Source organism: Mustela erminea, chromosome 6 (genome assembly GCF_009829155.1).
Source record: "Mustela erminea isolate mMusErm1 chromosome 6, mMusErm1.Pri, whole genome shotgun sequence".
Classification (NCBI taxonomy): Eukaryota; Metazoa; Chordata; class Mammalia; order Carnivora; family Mustelidae; genus Mustela; species Mustela erminea.
Genome location: NC_045619.1, coordinates 8,656,008 through 8,672,267, shown reverse-complemented (window position 1 = coordinate 8,672,267; position 16,260 = coordinate 8,656,008). Strand labels below are relative to the sequence as shown.

General features: G+C 44.6%; 1 protein-coding gene and 1 long non-coding RNA gene across 6 annotated transcripts in view; one reads left to right on the top strand and one right to left on the bottom strand.

Moving 5' to 3' along the window:
• The first annotated feature begins 6,312 nt into the window (after window positions 1-6,312).
• LOC116592745 lies at window positions 6,313-14,702 on the top strand. The gene is made up of 3 exons (XR_004286603.1): window positions 6,313-6,393; window positions 6,631-6,735; window positions 14,519-14,702. It is a non-coding gene; the product is annotated as an uncharacterized LOC116592745 (long non-coding RNA).
• The window catches only part of ENTHD1 (ENTH domain containing 1), a 106,812-nt gene continuing 96,886 nt past the window's right edge, over window positions 6,335-16,260 (bottom strand). For 3 of the 5 annotated variants that reach the window (XM_032346206.1, XM_032346208.1, XM_032346207.1), the window contains exon 7: window positions 12,982-14,108. In XM_032346206.1, the coding sequence (XP_032202097.1) occupies window positions 13,507-14,108 (602 nt within the window). In that variant the 3' untranslated portion in view covers window positions 12,982-13,506. Of the gene's footprint in view, window positions 6,384-10,988; window positions 11,126-12,981; window positions 14,109-16,260 lie in introns of those variants that run through there. The other 2 variants (XR_004286601.1, XR_004286602.1) reach the window with 2 other exon arrangements.

Here is a 16,260-nt window from a genome sequence, read left to right as displayed (position 1 = left end):
AAAGAAGACATCCAGATGGCCAACAGACACATGAAAAAGTGCTCCATATCACTCGGCATCAGGGAAATACAAATCAAAACCACAATGAGATATCACCTCACACCAGTCAGAATGGCTAAAATCAACAAGTCAGGAAATGACAGATGCTGGAGAGGATGCGGAGAAAGGGGAACCCTCCTACACTGTTGGTGGGAATGCAAGCTGGTGCAACCACTCTGGAAAACAGCATGGAGGTTCCTCAAAATGTTGAAAATAGAACTGCCCTATGACCCAGCAATTGCACTACTGGGTATTTACCCTAAAGACACAAACGTAGTGATCGGAAGGGGCACGTGCACCCGAATGTTTATAGCAGCAATGTCCACAATAGCCAAACTATGGAAAGAACCTAGATGTCCATCAACAGATGAATGGATCAAGAAGATGTGGTATATATACACAATGGAATACTATGCAGCCATCAAAAGAAATGAAATCTTGCCATTTGCGACAATGTGGATGGAACTAGAGTGTATCATGCTTAGCGAAATAAGTCAAGCAGAGAAAGACAACTATCATATGATCTCTCTGATATGAGGAAGTGGTGATGCAACATGGGGGCTTAAGTGGGTAGGAGAAGAATCAATGAAACAGGATGGGATTGGGAGGGAGACAAACCATAAGTGACTCTTAATCTCACAAAACAAACTGAGGGTTGCTGGGGGGAGAGGGGTTGGGAGAAGGGGGGTGGGGTTATGGACATTGGGGAGGGTATGTGCTTTGGTGAGTGCTGTGAAGTGTGTAAACCTTGCGATTCACAGACCTGTACCCCTGGGGGTAAAAATATATGTTTATAAAAAATAAAAAATTAAAAAAAAAAAAAAGAAAGAAAGAAAAAAAAAAAAAAGTCACCCTGGAACCCAGGCCAAGGTCAGTGGCTGCCGTGGTTTAGAAGCTGAGCGGACAGCAATCAGCGTACAGTGGGTGGGATTAGCTTTAACCTGTCCAAGGCTGTGATTTGGGGAGAGCTTATTTACAGAATGAAGTACGTCTCTAGGTCATCAGAAAATAGACGCCGTGAAATGTAATAAATCAGCAGTGATTTTGGAAATGGTAACAGGTCACGGAGGGATACTGCACTGTGAGAAGTTTCTAGGGGCCAATGAGGAATCAAGGAGGAGACTCAGAAAGAAGGAATGGGCAGAGCTTCGGCAGCCCCTCCAGGGGAAGGGGAGTTCTCTCTCCAGAGTGGCTGTTATCCCATCCTGATGACTACTCTTTCTTTCTTGAGGTTTCCTGACCCCTCCTGTGCCCCAGGCACTGGGCTAGTTTCCGGGACCCCTGCCTCTTCTCCAGCCTCCTTCTGCGCAGGTGCATACTGTGTTCAGGACACCCTAGCCAAACGGGCCTTCCTGTTCCTTAAGCAGTCCAACTCATCCGTGCCTCAGGACCTTTGTACATGCTATCCTCTTTCTGTCCAGAATGCTGATTCCTCTCATCTTTTCACCACTGGCTCCTTATCATATAGATCTCCAGCCAAGTTACTTTGCTCTTGGTGGATCTCACTCACTCTGTATCCTGTTCTTATTCATTCTGCTTTATTTTCTTTACAGCTCCCTGACCATTCTCTGAAATTTTTATTTAGTTGTTTATTGTCTGTGCCTCATGAACTGGAACGCAGTTCCAGGTCCGTGAGAACAGGGATTTTCCTTGTCTTTTTCTCCACTAGATCCTAAAAGCTATCCTAGAGTAATGGTTCCTGGCTCACGGTAGGGGATCAGTAACTACTCATGGGTGAATCCAGGGCCACCAGTTATCTCTTGAGCACCTGGTCTATGCCAGGCACAGTGTGAGGCACTGCAGAACTGTGAGGAAATTGACAGTTTACTGTGTTGGATTTCATTTCATCTTTACAAGTGCCTCATTAAGAGGGAACTGGTAGCATCTCCATATTGTAAACCAGAGAATGAAGTCCATACAGGTAGACGTCTCCGCCATAGTCAATGATATTGTTGCTGCCAATTATTTGCTGCCTCAACATGAAAGTGTTCCTACTTCCCTGCCCCAGTTCCAGCAGGCTTGGCTAGGTGGCTTCCATGAGAAGGAATTCTCACCAGAAGTTTCAAAAGTCATCGTGTTTCCACCATTGTTCTTTCCGCCTGCCATGAGAGCATGTCTTGCTCCTTCAGCCTGGATCTCAGAGAGGGGATGGCTTGAATCAGCCTCAGCCGACTGGCAGCTGCTATCTAACCCGAGTGAGAAATAACCTGGGAACTGGGGTTGTGTTACCACCGCGGAACTTTGTGAGCCCCGGTCGATATGCTGGCTGTGAAGGTTGAGAAGGGAAAGTTTTCTGGGGCCGGGCACATCTCCGGTTAGCTAGAGAGGGTCTAAAGACGAGATCGGAGGAGTTTATAAGACCAAGATGCTGGTGTCCTGCTTTCCTGTGCCCACCGCCAAAGCAGGCAGCTGGGAAATTCACTCCATCTTGCCAAGCCTCAATTTCCCCGCCTGTAAGACGGAGGGCAAGGGGACCACAGGGATTATTTTAAGGCTCAAATGAGCTTACGTGGGAGACTGCCCAGCCCTCCCTAGAGGTCTGTTGGCTGAGTGAACAAACGTACAAATGAATAAATAAACACTTGCAGTCTGGTGCCCAGGAATGATCTGGCTTATAAAGCCATCTCTTTTGATTTGGGTTATTACAAAGCTGTCGCCTCAGGGTTGAGCACCTTTGTGAAAGCTGGTAAAGGGAGCATTTCTGAACCCGTGAGATTGAGGCGGCGGCGACCCCGGCAAGGGGAAACCCTCCCACAAGTGTCATTCTGCAGCAGGCTCTGGCCTCTCCCACCCAAGGCAGGGGTGCAGGAGTGGGTGGCAGCCAGAGCCCCCGAAAAGAGAGAGGCAGGCTCCAGAGCCCCTGTTCCTCCTGAATGCTACTCCTCGGGGTGCAGGCTCCCAGGAACAGAGCAATTGATTTCTGTGTGGCAGACACAAAGGCCCACGCGACATGGGAGCTGGAGAGACACTGTGACGGTCCATCAATGCCGGGCATGGTGTTCGACCTGCATCCTTGTCAAAGAAGACAGCCCACCAGTCAGCTTGATACCCCTTGGTGAATTCTGAAAACCCAGGCACTGAGAAATACCTCTTCTTATCAATTAATTGAACCACAGATTCAGCTCAAGGAGCACATATTTGCTGCCACATTGCCTGTATCACAGGACTTTGTGAGATCCAGGGAAAGGTGGAGATGGACTGATATTTACTAAGCATCTACTATGTGCAAGGATCTTGTAGACGTGTTTCCACTTATAGTAACTGAGCGAGGTGGGAGCTATCATGACACAGGGAAGAAACAGAGGCTTGGGAGTCTGAGTAGCAGGCCTAGGGCTGCAAAGCCCAGAATGGGCAGAGCTGGCAGTCAGGTCAGCATGGTCTGATGCCGGGAGCTGCATTTCCTACGCTCCTGCTCCCCACCACCCTGCACGGCTGCCCAGGGGTTAAACGGTCCTACAAGGGGGCTGGCTGCATGTTCTGCTGGGTCATTGTCCTGGGACAGGACAGGATTGAGCCAGGCCGTTGTCCGGGGAAGGGGCTGCTTTTATTGAGATGTTTGTTCACAGGTGGGTAGATGAGAAGTTGAATATAGAAGTAGATAGAAGTTGAATAGGCTGAATTATATTCCCTAAAAATATACGTTGGGAGTCTTCGCTCCCAGGAACTCCCAATGTGACTTTATTTGGAAATAGGGTCTCTGAAGGGATAAGCCTGTGAAAATGAGGTCATTATAGTGGGCCCTAACCTAATAGGACACGTGTCCTTGTACAAAGGGGAAATCTGGACGAAGACATATAAGAGGGGAAACACGTGAAGAGACACGGGGAGGGGGAGGGGGAGGACCGGAGGGAGGCTCCAGGCTAAGGAATGCCAAGGACTGCCAGGACCACTAGAAGCTGGGAGAGGGGCCTGGAAGGAACAGCTTCAGAAGGGACCAGCCCTGCCGACACCCTGAGCTCAGACTTCTGGCTTCTGGAACGGTGAGAGGATGCATTTCTGCTATTTTAAGCCATCAAGTTCATGGTACTTTGTTCTGGCGACTCTAGGACACTAATATAGGGACCCAGGGGAGGGTTCAGCTTCCCCTATCTTGTTGGGGCAGTCCGCTTAGACAGGCCACTTCCTCAGCAAAACCAAAACCCTACCGTTTGAACATCTTGACCTTCGTCATCGGGCTTTGGTGACAACCAGTGACACTGCTATTCCCCCTGGAATTTGCGCCCACCCTGAGGGAGCTGTGCTGCCCGGGGGCTGGACAGGCTACCTGTAGGGACAGAAGAGAGAAACCACAGAAAGGCGCATGCTCATTCCTAACCCTGTCCCGTTTCCCAGATTATTATTAAAATCTCAAAATTAGGAATTTTAATTAATGAATCAATTGCTTACTAACATTCAAGATCTCCATTTACTAAAGGTTTCCATGTGGTGAAGCGATGGGCTGAGCAGCTGGCAGATCCCACTTATGTTCTAATGCCAGACAGTGGAGGAGGGCCGCCATGGACCTCGGCATGTCAGTCAATGAACTTTGCCCTTGTCACGACTGTCATGTAGGTGTCCAGACAAAATCAGAGTGAGAGCCCCCCTCTCCTCCTTCAGCTCGACTCAGAAATATGAGGTGTTCTGGTCTCTATGTACTATTGTTTCCAACAATTTTGGCTTTTGCGGGGAAGAAGTGGAGATTAATGACTCACATGAAAACACCTGTTTCCATTTTTAGAGACAGTGAAATACCTTAATGGCTTAAATGAAGCTAATCTATAAGATTAAGAATATAGAAGACAATTTCAAGGGCAGAGACTCCATACTGAGTTTCTGACTGCTGCTTAGAATCCTGACCCTTCCCTGTGTTTTAGGAAAGGGGCTGAGGGCGGTGTAGCTGGTGGGAGAGGCTGCGTTTGGCGCCAGAAACCTGGGGGAGGTGTCCCAGCCCAGCAGCTCAGCGCTGTGTGACCCTGACCACTGACTCAGCCTCTCTGAGGCCCCCATTTCTCCTCTGCCTCACTCTCTGAAGCACCGTGAACAGAGACGCGTTCAAGGGCTCGCCAACTGGTAAGGGCTCCACAAATGGTAGGAAACACAAGGCCAAGGGGATCTGAACAGACTGAGCCGTGGAAACCCTCTGAGGTAACCGGGAAGCACAGCTTCCTACCACCCTTACAGGCCTCAGGGTGAGCTCGCCAGGCAACGCCCGCCCACGAGACAGGGAAGAGAAACTTCGGACCTGCTGTTCCTAAGCTGCCTGCCCTTACTGTCCCCAGTGGGACCCACGCTGGTTAGGGCCGTTCATGCAGCTGTCCCCTTCACGAGAGCAGAACCACCAAGAGGCCACGTGGGCAGGGCCGCGCTCAGCAGCGCTTCTCAGCAGACACGTCGGCAGGTGCGGATTCGGGATGCCTGTGCTCAGGAAAGCAGCAGAGCTCTGGAGGGCCACCTTCAGCCCTGTCCTGTCCCCCTGCAGGCTCCTGTTTCTGGGCGGGCGCACACGTGGAACTTGATGGGGGTTGGCGAGGCTCGTGCATCGTCTGCGAGGGCCCCTTGCCACCTGAATGTAGGACGTTTGGGTTTCAGCCTTCCTGACAGCCCCTCTTCCGGAGCCACGGCCTCTGTCACGGCCGCCCGGACCGGATGGGACGCTGTGCCGACCGGTTCCCACCTGCAGGCCCGCAGGGTTCCGCCGAGACGGGCAGCCCGGCCTCCCTGCCTTCCTGGCAGACCTCCCGCTCCTCCTCCTGCCTCAGCTTCTCTGTTACGTTCCATCCTGCCGGTCACCACGAGCTCTCAAACTGCCAGCGGACACTGTCGACGGTGGAGTTTGTGCTTTTCAAGCCGCGTGTTATTCTCACATTTGGCTTAATCTAGTGTGTTACTGTTTCTAGTTCCCTCCTTTCTGTTTGTTGTTGTTGGTGGTGGTGGTGGTTTTTGGAGAAATGGGGGTGGGGGGTATGGGCGGAACAGGACCCATTTAGGGTTAATTAAAATCAGCTCTTCTGGGGCGGTGGGGTGGCTGCTGTCTGGGATCCTTACACAGGGATGTGAAAGCAAAGCAAATATCCCATCTCTAGTGCCGGGCATAATGAGACTAATTACTAAGTTACATGACTAAGTGCCCCCAGCACTTTTTTTTTTTCAAAGAAGTATGAACATATTACTGTTAGATGTAACCAAATTCAAAACAGACTTTTTCCTTCAGTTCTTGTTGCTGTTTCTGGGTCGCTCTGCATGGCTTTCAGGTGCACGTTGTCTAGTCCGGAGGCAGGGAGCCGCAAGAGTAAGCGGAAGTTCACAGCTGCTAGGGAAATGGCCTCCGCTGAAATCGGCGTGTGTGGCTCCATGACATTTCCCAGCTTTAATCAAGTAAGAAAAAGAGAAATCGGGACAATCTTTCACCTCCAAACTGGCCCTTGACTCGTTCTAGCTCTGCCCCAGCCTCCAAGGGCCAGCTGGGGAGTATGGGTCCCAGGGGGCGGGGGAGGAGGGATGACCAGCTGCAGAGCAGGATGTGAAGGGGGAGGGCCAATGTGGAAGGCAGGGCCTCCAGCTGCCCCCAAAGCTGGGGACACACAGCCTGAACCTGCCATCTTCCTATCCCAGTCAGTGGTGACTCCGCCCAGCTGGCCGCCCTCACCTTGGATTGCGAGGCCTGCGGCCCCATGGTGACACACGCAGACTCAACACTAAGACAGCCCAGGGCTCAAGGTGTGGCTGGGACCCTTGCTGTTTCCTGGGCAAGTTCCTTGCTGTGACCTTAGCTCTTCTTAGCCTTTGTTTTCTTACATGCATCATGACAATACTAGAACCTTCCAGGTAGGGTTGTTGGGAGAATTAAAACTGCTTAGACCATTGTTAGCACTCAATAAATATCAACGATTATTAGTGTTATTAAGTTACTATTAATAATGATAACAAACTAGAATTCCGGAGCTCATCCTTGATGCACTGCTCTCTCACGCCCTATTTTTTTTTTTAAGATTTTATTTATTTATTTGACAGGCAGAGATCACAAGTAAGCAGAGAGGCAGGCAGATAGAGAGAGAGGAGGAAGCAGGCTCCCTGCTGAGCAGAAAGTCTGATGTGGGGCTCGATCCCAGGATCCCGGGATCATGACCTGAGCCGAAGGCAGAGGCTTTAACCCACTGAGCCACCCAGGCACCCTCACGCCCTATTTTTAATTAATCAGCAAGCCCTAGAATGTCTACTTTCTGCATTTTGTTCCTGGTGTTCTATAAGAATGGTGCAGGACACAGTATAAGGGACAAGTTTTCAACTGTGGCGCAACAGAACACACAGACCACGGTATTTTCATAATGGAGTTTCACTGTTTGAATGGCTGCGAACGCCTGAAGCCGTAATTCTGCAGTAATTACCATATCTTTGAGAACTTTCTGCACCATCAGTGAGAAAACAGAATTTGAAATTACCAAACAAAATCATCTTGAAAAACCGAGTTTCTTCTGAGCCAATTTACTCTTTTCTAAGCCTGCTTGCTGATAAGAGGTGGCACATATATTGGGGCATAACAATAATATGCTTGGCCTCCTCAAATTACTTGTTCTGCAAGAAAGAAAAATCTCTCAATTCCACATATCTAAATCCTTTTATCACATCTCAGAATCCATTCTATTAAAAATGCAGTGAGACCTAGAAAAACAGTCGCCCGTAGGCGAGCACGTTACTGACTCACCAGGCTGCTCTCAGGACTCACCTTCTCTTCAGAAGGAAGGCACACAAAGACGACGTTCCTCACACAGCCAGAGCAAACACTGTCACAACCACCCGATTTGTGGGGAAGATGAGTTGCCAAGGTCTCCAAAACAAAACAAAACAAAAAAACCCTAAAGCCAAAAAACCCCTATCAAGTCTATTTTTATCAGTCTGTGAATGGATTTTGGTAACACCCAAATTTCTAGGATGCTTCATTTCCAATATGATCCATTTCCTTGTCATCCAGTCCTTTTCTGTTACTCAGTTAATACTACGTAATACTTCGTAACCATCATGGTGTCTCTGCGTGAAGGGAAACCAAGGTGCTCAAATCTCTGACCCACCAGCTTTGTCTGATCCTCAGGCTCACCTAGCTCCCTCCTGCTCCCAGCTTTTGTACATGCTGTTCTCTCTGCCTAGAAGATTATCTCTCTACTCTCTCTTTGCTTGACGAACTCCTGCTTATCCTTCAGGATTCATTTTGGACTTCATTTTCTCCAGGAAGCATTCCCCGACCCTCCCCTAAATCAGAGCTGGCTATCCCTCTTTACCAGGCCCTCTCCACACTATCCCCTGCTTCCTAAACTCATAGCATTTACATATCACACTCTGCCCATGAAATGGCAGCTCTGAGGATGGGACTGCTCCCATCTTGTTCACCATTGTGTCCCCAATGTCTAGCAAACTGCCTACTCATAATGAGTGCTTAATAAATCTAAAGGATGAACACATCAGTAACTTGACAATAGGTAAACTGTGATATTTTCATAACTGCCTTATAATAAGATCCTCATGTTTCAAATAATAAAATACTTAATAGCATTTAATGACGTATTTTTAATCTGAGATAATTACAAAGTCAATCAGAATATACCCGTTCTTAATTTAAGCCGAGTTTGTTCTATTCACTTAATGGAGTTGGCTAAATAGAAACTCAAATAAGTGCTTGTTAATTATACTAATTAAAAAATGGTTGAATTAAAATATAGGAGCTACGTAAAACTTGGTTAAAATCTGAAGTTACTATGGGCATGTAAAGTAGCTTCTCAAAGGGATAGCTTTTGTTGCCTTAGTTATTTGTAGGGTTTCTCTGAGTGAATGTCAAGATATCTGATGCAACACCTTTTGGTAATGGGGGAAGGGGAGGGAGGAGTGCTGTATCTCTGGAGCTTTGTTTCTTCTCAACTCTTAGCAACATACAACTAAGAAATTTTACAGCCAGTGAAAAAAGGAGCTACTGTATCCTGCTATCCCTTAAGAATCCATTTCTAGGTCTCCCAGATGTATGAAGAAAGCTAACAGAAGATGTCTTAAGATTTCATCCTTATTTTATGCTCTATGTTATTTCACAGAGAGGTTGACTTGACCCATATGTTATTAGTGGCATCTACTTCAATAATCCTAGAACTTGTATTTCAGCTCAAGTGACTTCCTTAAATAAGCTTTCCCTGAACCCCTCACCAGGTCAAATCCTATATTTCCTTTCCCAGAACCATCAGACTTTTACAATTTAAAAAACAAAACAAAACAATTTGATTAATCTATCAAATTCCTCCAGAACTCTAGAACTCAGTTCTCTGTGAGGGCAGGAATATCTTGGTTTTGCTTATCACTGAATCCCCAGGGCCCAGAAGAGTCTTGTGTGAAATAGGTACTTGAAACCAAACCAAACCAACAAACAAAAAAGACAAAAATAACAAAAACAAACCCAGAGACCTGATAAGTAAATGATCACAAATACCACTTTTCCCTAAGGGCATTAGCTGAGTTCAACAAATTCCAACTTTCCTTTTGGTGGTGATAGGAACAGAAATCACCTCACACAGGTGGGAAGTCTAACAAGACATGCTCCTTACAACAAAGTGGAACCCACCGGCTATGCAATCAAAGTGAATTAGAAATGAACTGTCCTTTATAAGAGGAGTTTAAGTCTGGGGTTTACCTGGGTATTCTAGAAAACTTCAAGCTATGGCCTTCATTTACCTAACCAGTATGGTGGTGCAATAGCACCAGGCACTTGGCAGAAGCAAAGACAAATTCTTGTATTAATCACACAAATGAATTTTCAAGTGTCATGACCAGCACATAGCCAAAGATAACCAGGCACACAAGGAAATTAACATCATGGGCACAAATCAGCAGGGTAATAATAGAGAACAGAAACAGACACATAAAAACTTTAGATGTTAGAATTATTACAGTACAAATGCTGAGAAGTTAAGAAATATACTTCTATACTTCTTGATGGTACGAATTAGAATATTTTTTGAGCCAAAGGACCATGAAAATATTACATACCAATACCTGTGGTAAAATGGTAAAAACTACTTCAGAAAATAGCTTGGCAACTCCTCAAGAAGTTAAACATAAGAGTTACCATATGACCCAGAAATTCTACTCCTAGATATATACCCAAGAGAGTGGAAAACATATGTTCACACAAATATTCATAGCAGCATTATTCATAGTACCCAGAAGTGCAAACAATCCAAATGTCTCTCAGCTGATGAATAGATAAACAAAATGTGGTATATCTATACAATGCAATATTATTCAGGCTTAAAAAGGAAGGAAGAACTCATACATGCTACAACGTGACTGAACCCCCCTCCCCCAAAATTATGCTAAGTGAAAGAAACCAGGCACAAAAAGCCACATCTGGTTCCATTTATATGAAATATCCAGAATAGACAAATTCATGGAAAGTGAAAGTAGATTTTGAGGTATCCAGGGGCATGAAGGGGGGGAAAATGGGGAGTATCTAATGCTAATGAGTACGGGGTATCTTTTTGTGGTGATGAAACTATTCTAGAATTAGATAGTAGTGATGGTCATGCAACTCTATGAATATACTAAAACCACTCAATTAGATGCCTTAAAAGGGTAAACTTTATGGTCTGTGAATTATATCTCAATTTTTTATTTTTGTGGGTTGCAGTAAAGGGAAATTTATAGCCTTAAATGCATATATTCTCAATGGTTTGCTGGTAAGAATTCTCTCTAGTTTACTTATTATTCTTACTAGTAAGAATTCTATACTAGTTTGCTTAATATTCTTACTAGTAAAGTTATGCTTAAAAATACCTGCAAGAAACATGGACCTATGAAAAGTTTTTTAAAGGAAACTTTTAGAAGATTTTAAAAGAACCAAGTAGAATTCTAGAAATGAAAAGAAGAATAACTGAATTAAAAACTTAATGGGAAGATTTAGCAAAGATTAGATACAGGTGAAGAAAGAACTGATTAACTGGAAAGGTAGGTTGGAGAATAATCACCCCGATTCATGTAGTAAGTTGTGTAGTATTCCGTGATGCAGTGTCAGGATATCTGAATCTTCCCTTCACACGGTTCAGCAACACATGCATGTGTCTATCTATTTACCTGTCTACATAATAGAGACAGAAACATGTTTAGTAAGAGAGGGAGATAAAGCAAACATAGTAACATGTTAACTATTAGTGAATCTTGATGGATATTTAGATTTCTCTCAACTGTTCTGTCCCCAAATTTAAAGATCAGCAAAAAGGTAGCATTTATAATAGCACAAAAATATCAAGCATGAAAGGATTAAGTCTTTAAAAAGAAATAGAAGCCCTCTGTGCAGGAGATTATGAGTTTACTGAAGAACACTAACAGAAGACATAAATGAACATAGAGATATACCATGCTCATGGACTGAAAGACTAAACATAAAATTTGTAAGAGAACACCCACAGAAACATACAGATATACCATGATCCTAAATTAGAAGATTAAATTTGTAAAAAAAAAAAAATTTCCTCAATCAAAGAGTAAATTTAATGCAACTCTGATCAAAATCAAATAGGGCTTTGAATCACTGTATTGTACACCTGAAACCGATATTACACTGAATGTTAAGTAAGTGGAATTTAAAAATCTTAAAACAAATCTAATAGGATTTGGAAAGAACTTGGAAAGGTGCTTCTGAAATGCATATGGAAGAAGAAAGGGTCAAGAAGAGGGAAACACCCTGGGCTTCTAAACACTACACACTACTGCTTTGTTCAGAGGTAGCTCCTTCTCAGCCTCATTCATGGATTGCTCAACTTCTTGATGATCTTGTTAGAATGCCCCAAGGGCTCAGGCCTTCAAATTCTCTCCACTATCATACTCACTCCTTTGGCAATTTTATCCAATCTCATAGATTGAAATAACCACTCATTACTAACCCCTGCCTCCATTCCAATCTAGGTCTCTCTCTCAGACAGTTGTCTACTTGCTATCACCACTTGGCTTATGCAATCTGAGATTTAACCGATCTAAAATGGAATGCCTCAACATTTGCCTTATCTGCAACCTTCCTCATTCCAGTTGATGGCAAATTCATCTTGAATTTCAATTGCTCAATCCAATACCTTGGGGTTTGGCTGTCACTCTCCTCTATCATATATTTAATCCAATGCATCAGCAAATCCCTAAACGAATCACTTTTGACGTACCTTCACTATGCCTACCTTGGTTTGATCCACTATCAGCTCTTATCTGGGTAATTGCCATCACCTTCTGATTGGCTTACCTGCCTCACCCCATGGCCTCCATCTCTCCCCCAAAGCCATCACGATCATTTAGAGCCCTAAGATCATTTTTCACCCTAAAATCTTGTCACAGTTTTTATTTCATAAAGGTCAAAATCTCTAGCAATGGTCTTCTAGAACCTGTATCATCTGGCACTACTCCTTGCCCTTTCTTCCAGGACCTCAAATCTCCTACGTTCTTTCCTGTCCCCATTTCACACCAGCCACAGTGACTTCCTTGCCCCTCCGCAAATATGCCAAACCTCCTCCCACATCACAGTCTTCCCACTAACAGTTCCACTGGCAGTTCCCTTTACTTCTTAACCCAGTTTGCACAGGGAAAATCAGTTTTGGCTTGGGAATGCACCCAGCATTAGGATATTTTTGAATGTCCCATATTTCTTCAAAATAATCAGGAATTATTTTAGCTTTTAGTTGGTAATTGTTGAAACTGAGTGATGGGTACACAGAGCACTTGCACTGTCCTTTCAAATTAATATAAAACAGGAATAAAAGCATCTCTGGTGATTCTGGTGTGCAGCAGGGTTGAGAAGCACTGGTCTATGACCCCCAAACTAGATCATTTTCCCATAAATATAACAACTGAGACATTTCTACTTGAAAGGCTGTCAAATTAAAAAGATACATGTTAGATGAAAAATATCAAATTTATTTTCCAAATACAAGAAAAAAGTATGCATTTGAATTCACTTTGCAATATAAATTAACATAAAAGCTCCTGGTCAGTGTCTTACTTGTCTCAACTTAACCCCCAACCAACAGTGGCAGCCACAAGAAGGGAAAGATTGCTGGCCCTTGGTTTGGGGAATCTGAAACTTGGCATGAGACCATAGGAAACATCTATCCAGGCTGTGAAGGGCTTCAGACTGCCTGCTTATCCAAATGATCTAGAAGAGCCTTCTGTAGTTTGTCTTCCCACAACCTCCACTAATGTTTAACATATCTTGAGGTAAAGTCCAAAGCGTGGAAGGATGAAATTCTCTTCAGCTTCAAAGGAACATTAGTTCATATCTAAATCTGATATTATCAAAGGTGATACCTTTTCTCTTTAAAAAAATAAACCAAATGAGTTTATTGGTTTGAAAGAGATTGGTTAATAAGCCTGACAAGGAAAAATCAAACCACCACCTTATAAGAATCTACAGGAGGTCATCCTAGTCTTTGGGAAGTGGAACCACATAAGTTCTACCAAATATGGCTATGGAGCTTATTAGATGTGATCCGACGTCCCCTCAGAAGACTGGGGAAGCTGTGAAGATTTGCTTAGTTGTGGACTATTCCCACTCGTGCTCACCAGATGGCTACTGATTACACGAAGTTCCCGTATCACCACGTTCAGGTCTTCGTGTAGTCTGACTACGGCATTTTTCACCTCTCCAAGGAGAGCTTTAATGGAATCGCTTCCCTCAGGCTCTTTTGGCTGGCCTTCAGTTGGCTGAAAACTCGGACAGGACAGAGAGGTAAAGTGGTCTACATTTGCAGTGGGAAACTCTGCCCAATTATGGCCAGGAGCAGGACTTGCCTGCTTCCTGGCAGACTCAGAGTTATCTGGAAGACGTTGCAGTAGATGGAGGTTGTCATCTTCCTCTTCATCAGAAGACACTAGGCCCCTAGGAGCTAAGGGGTGATGAGCCCTGGCTCTCTTATCTTTACCCTTAAAGGAGGCAGAAGACTGCTGACGGGACAGAGTCCAGAAGGAAGGTCCAGCCAAAATCGGGTGAAAGAGATGAACAGACTTTTCTGGAGAGGCTGAGTCAGGAGGTGACAGAGATAAAGTAGAAAAGGAAGATGTTCCTTCAGAGGTGGTTGAAACTGAAAGGTATAAATGGGAGAGAAAGATTATGCAATGTACAAACAAGAGTAATAAATAAAATAATTTTACAATGTATAATCCTATGGGCAAGGTCTCAACATACACTCCTTAAAATGGTATATGTTAAATATTCATAATAAGCCTAAATAAACCCAAAGCAGGAAGTGGAGAAAATCCAAAGAGGTATCCTATACCACTACCGCCATGGAAATGAAGCTAACAAAGTACCAATATTCGCCTTGACTCTGAACTGTGCTGGACATATTTTTACACTACACTTACCAGAGAGCAGAAAAGTAAAGTATTACACCCTATTCTACTGACTGGTGGCATTTTAAATTGGCATTTAAAGTAGACAGTGTGAGAAAGCTGTAACTTAGATTCCTTCTTCTTTTTTTTTTTTCTACAGAGAATATTATGGCAAAATGAACAACCAACTACAAGAACCCGAAAGCTATGAAACAAATTTCTTTCTCTAACTGCTCAAACACAGTCGAGATTAAACTCCAAACAACCTGAGATGTGAAACATTTGAGTCCATGTATATAATTTTTTTCATCAAAAAATAATAAATAAAAAGCATTCTAAACCTGTTTTCCACAAAACTAAACATTTGATGACCATTTTAACTCCATTTCAGGCAAAATCATACTCTCTTCTTTTGCATTCATTCTACATCGTTATTTCCCAACCCGTGTTCTGAGGAACGCTGTGTTCCTTAAGATGTGAAAAGATGTTTGGTGAAAACAGGATTGTAAAGTCAGATAAGACTGGGTAATTGCACACTGTGCCTCCCTTGAGGAGTTTAATAATGAACATTAGCACACTGGAAGTTCTGAGAAATCTACAATAATTTATTCAAGAGGTTTCCAAATTTTCTTTGACACAGAACCGTTTCCTGTCTTGGAATACTTATTTACACTCATGCGTGAATTAGTGTACGGAGTTCCAAAACTCGTACAAATCCAGTTCAAATTCCAGTTCCAACATCATTACAGCTAACTAGACTCGTTACTTTAGTAATAATTAAAAAAAGCTGAGGTCAAAGAACGGGGAAATTAACACCGACCCCTTAACACACATGACTTACATATTATTTTATTTGCTTTACATATGCATGTCCCTTTAAACCAAATTGAATCTCCTGTAAAAAAAAAAAAAAAATGACTGGGGCAGGCGGCTTCTATTTTCTGCTTCAAAGCTCTCTGAGGCCCATCTCCAGCTTTTAGGAAAAATTCCAATCACAAGACATTTTGGGGGTGAAATGAGTCTTCTCAGCCGATGCAGCAGCAGGGCTCGGCACATGGTCGAGGCCAGAGGAGCGCACGGAAGAATCTAGGTCAGCCTCATCCTGACGTCTGTCGTTGTCGTGCTGAATAGACGGCATGATGGTGATGGGCGCCTCGACGCATTCTGAGTCACACCGCCGCTCCGAGTGTGCTCTGTTTGGGTGACAGTTGTCCCCTAACATGTCCCTGCCCCATGCTTCTGGGTTGGTTGCCATCCCCGATGTCTCTTTCTTGGTGTACCCTCATTTGGGGGTAGCCCATTGTCCGGCAGTTCACTGAGAAAGGATAACACAGGTGTGGCAGTCACGTGGGGCGACACGATGACAATAACCTGGTTCACTTCCACCGGCTTTCTCTGGACGCTGGCGGTTCTCTGAGCGCCTGGAACATGCGGCAGCAGCCCTCGGGAATTCGTCAGAAATGAGGTTCTTGGAGCCAAGCCCCCTAAACGAAATCAGAAACTAGGGTCGTGCCCAGGAAGCCGAGCTCCAGCCGGCCTCCAGCTCTTTCTGATGCCTGCCCAAGTCGGAGAATCCCGGCTTTCTCCTCTCTGTCCACCTTTCTTTCCCGTTGGAGCTGCAACTGCTGCCTAACCGGCTTATCATTGTTTACAGTTTCGTAGCTTCGATTCACAGGCTCTTGCCCATAAAAAGCCACTTTATCTCTAATTGCCGCACACCAATTTACTTTTGTTTCCAAACACACCACAGCTGTAGCAGACACATGAAGCTCTCTTCAGGGCGCCTCCTGCCCATTGCGTTATCCTGCTTGGGCTCCCCCTCACTGCAGAAGGCTATGTGACTCTCCTGTTGACATTCGTCCTGTCCATACAGTGCAGCCACCAAAGCTGCAATGCAACAGA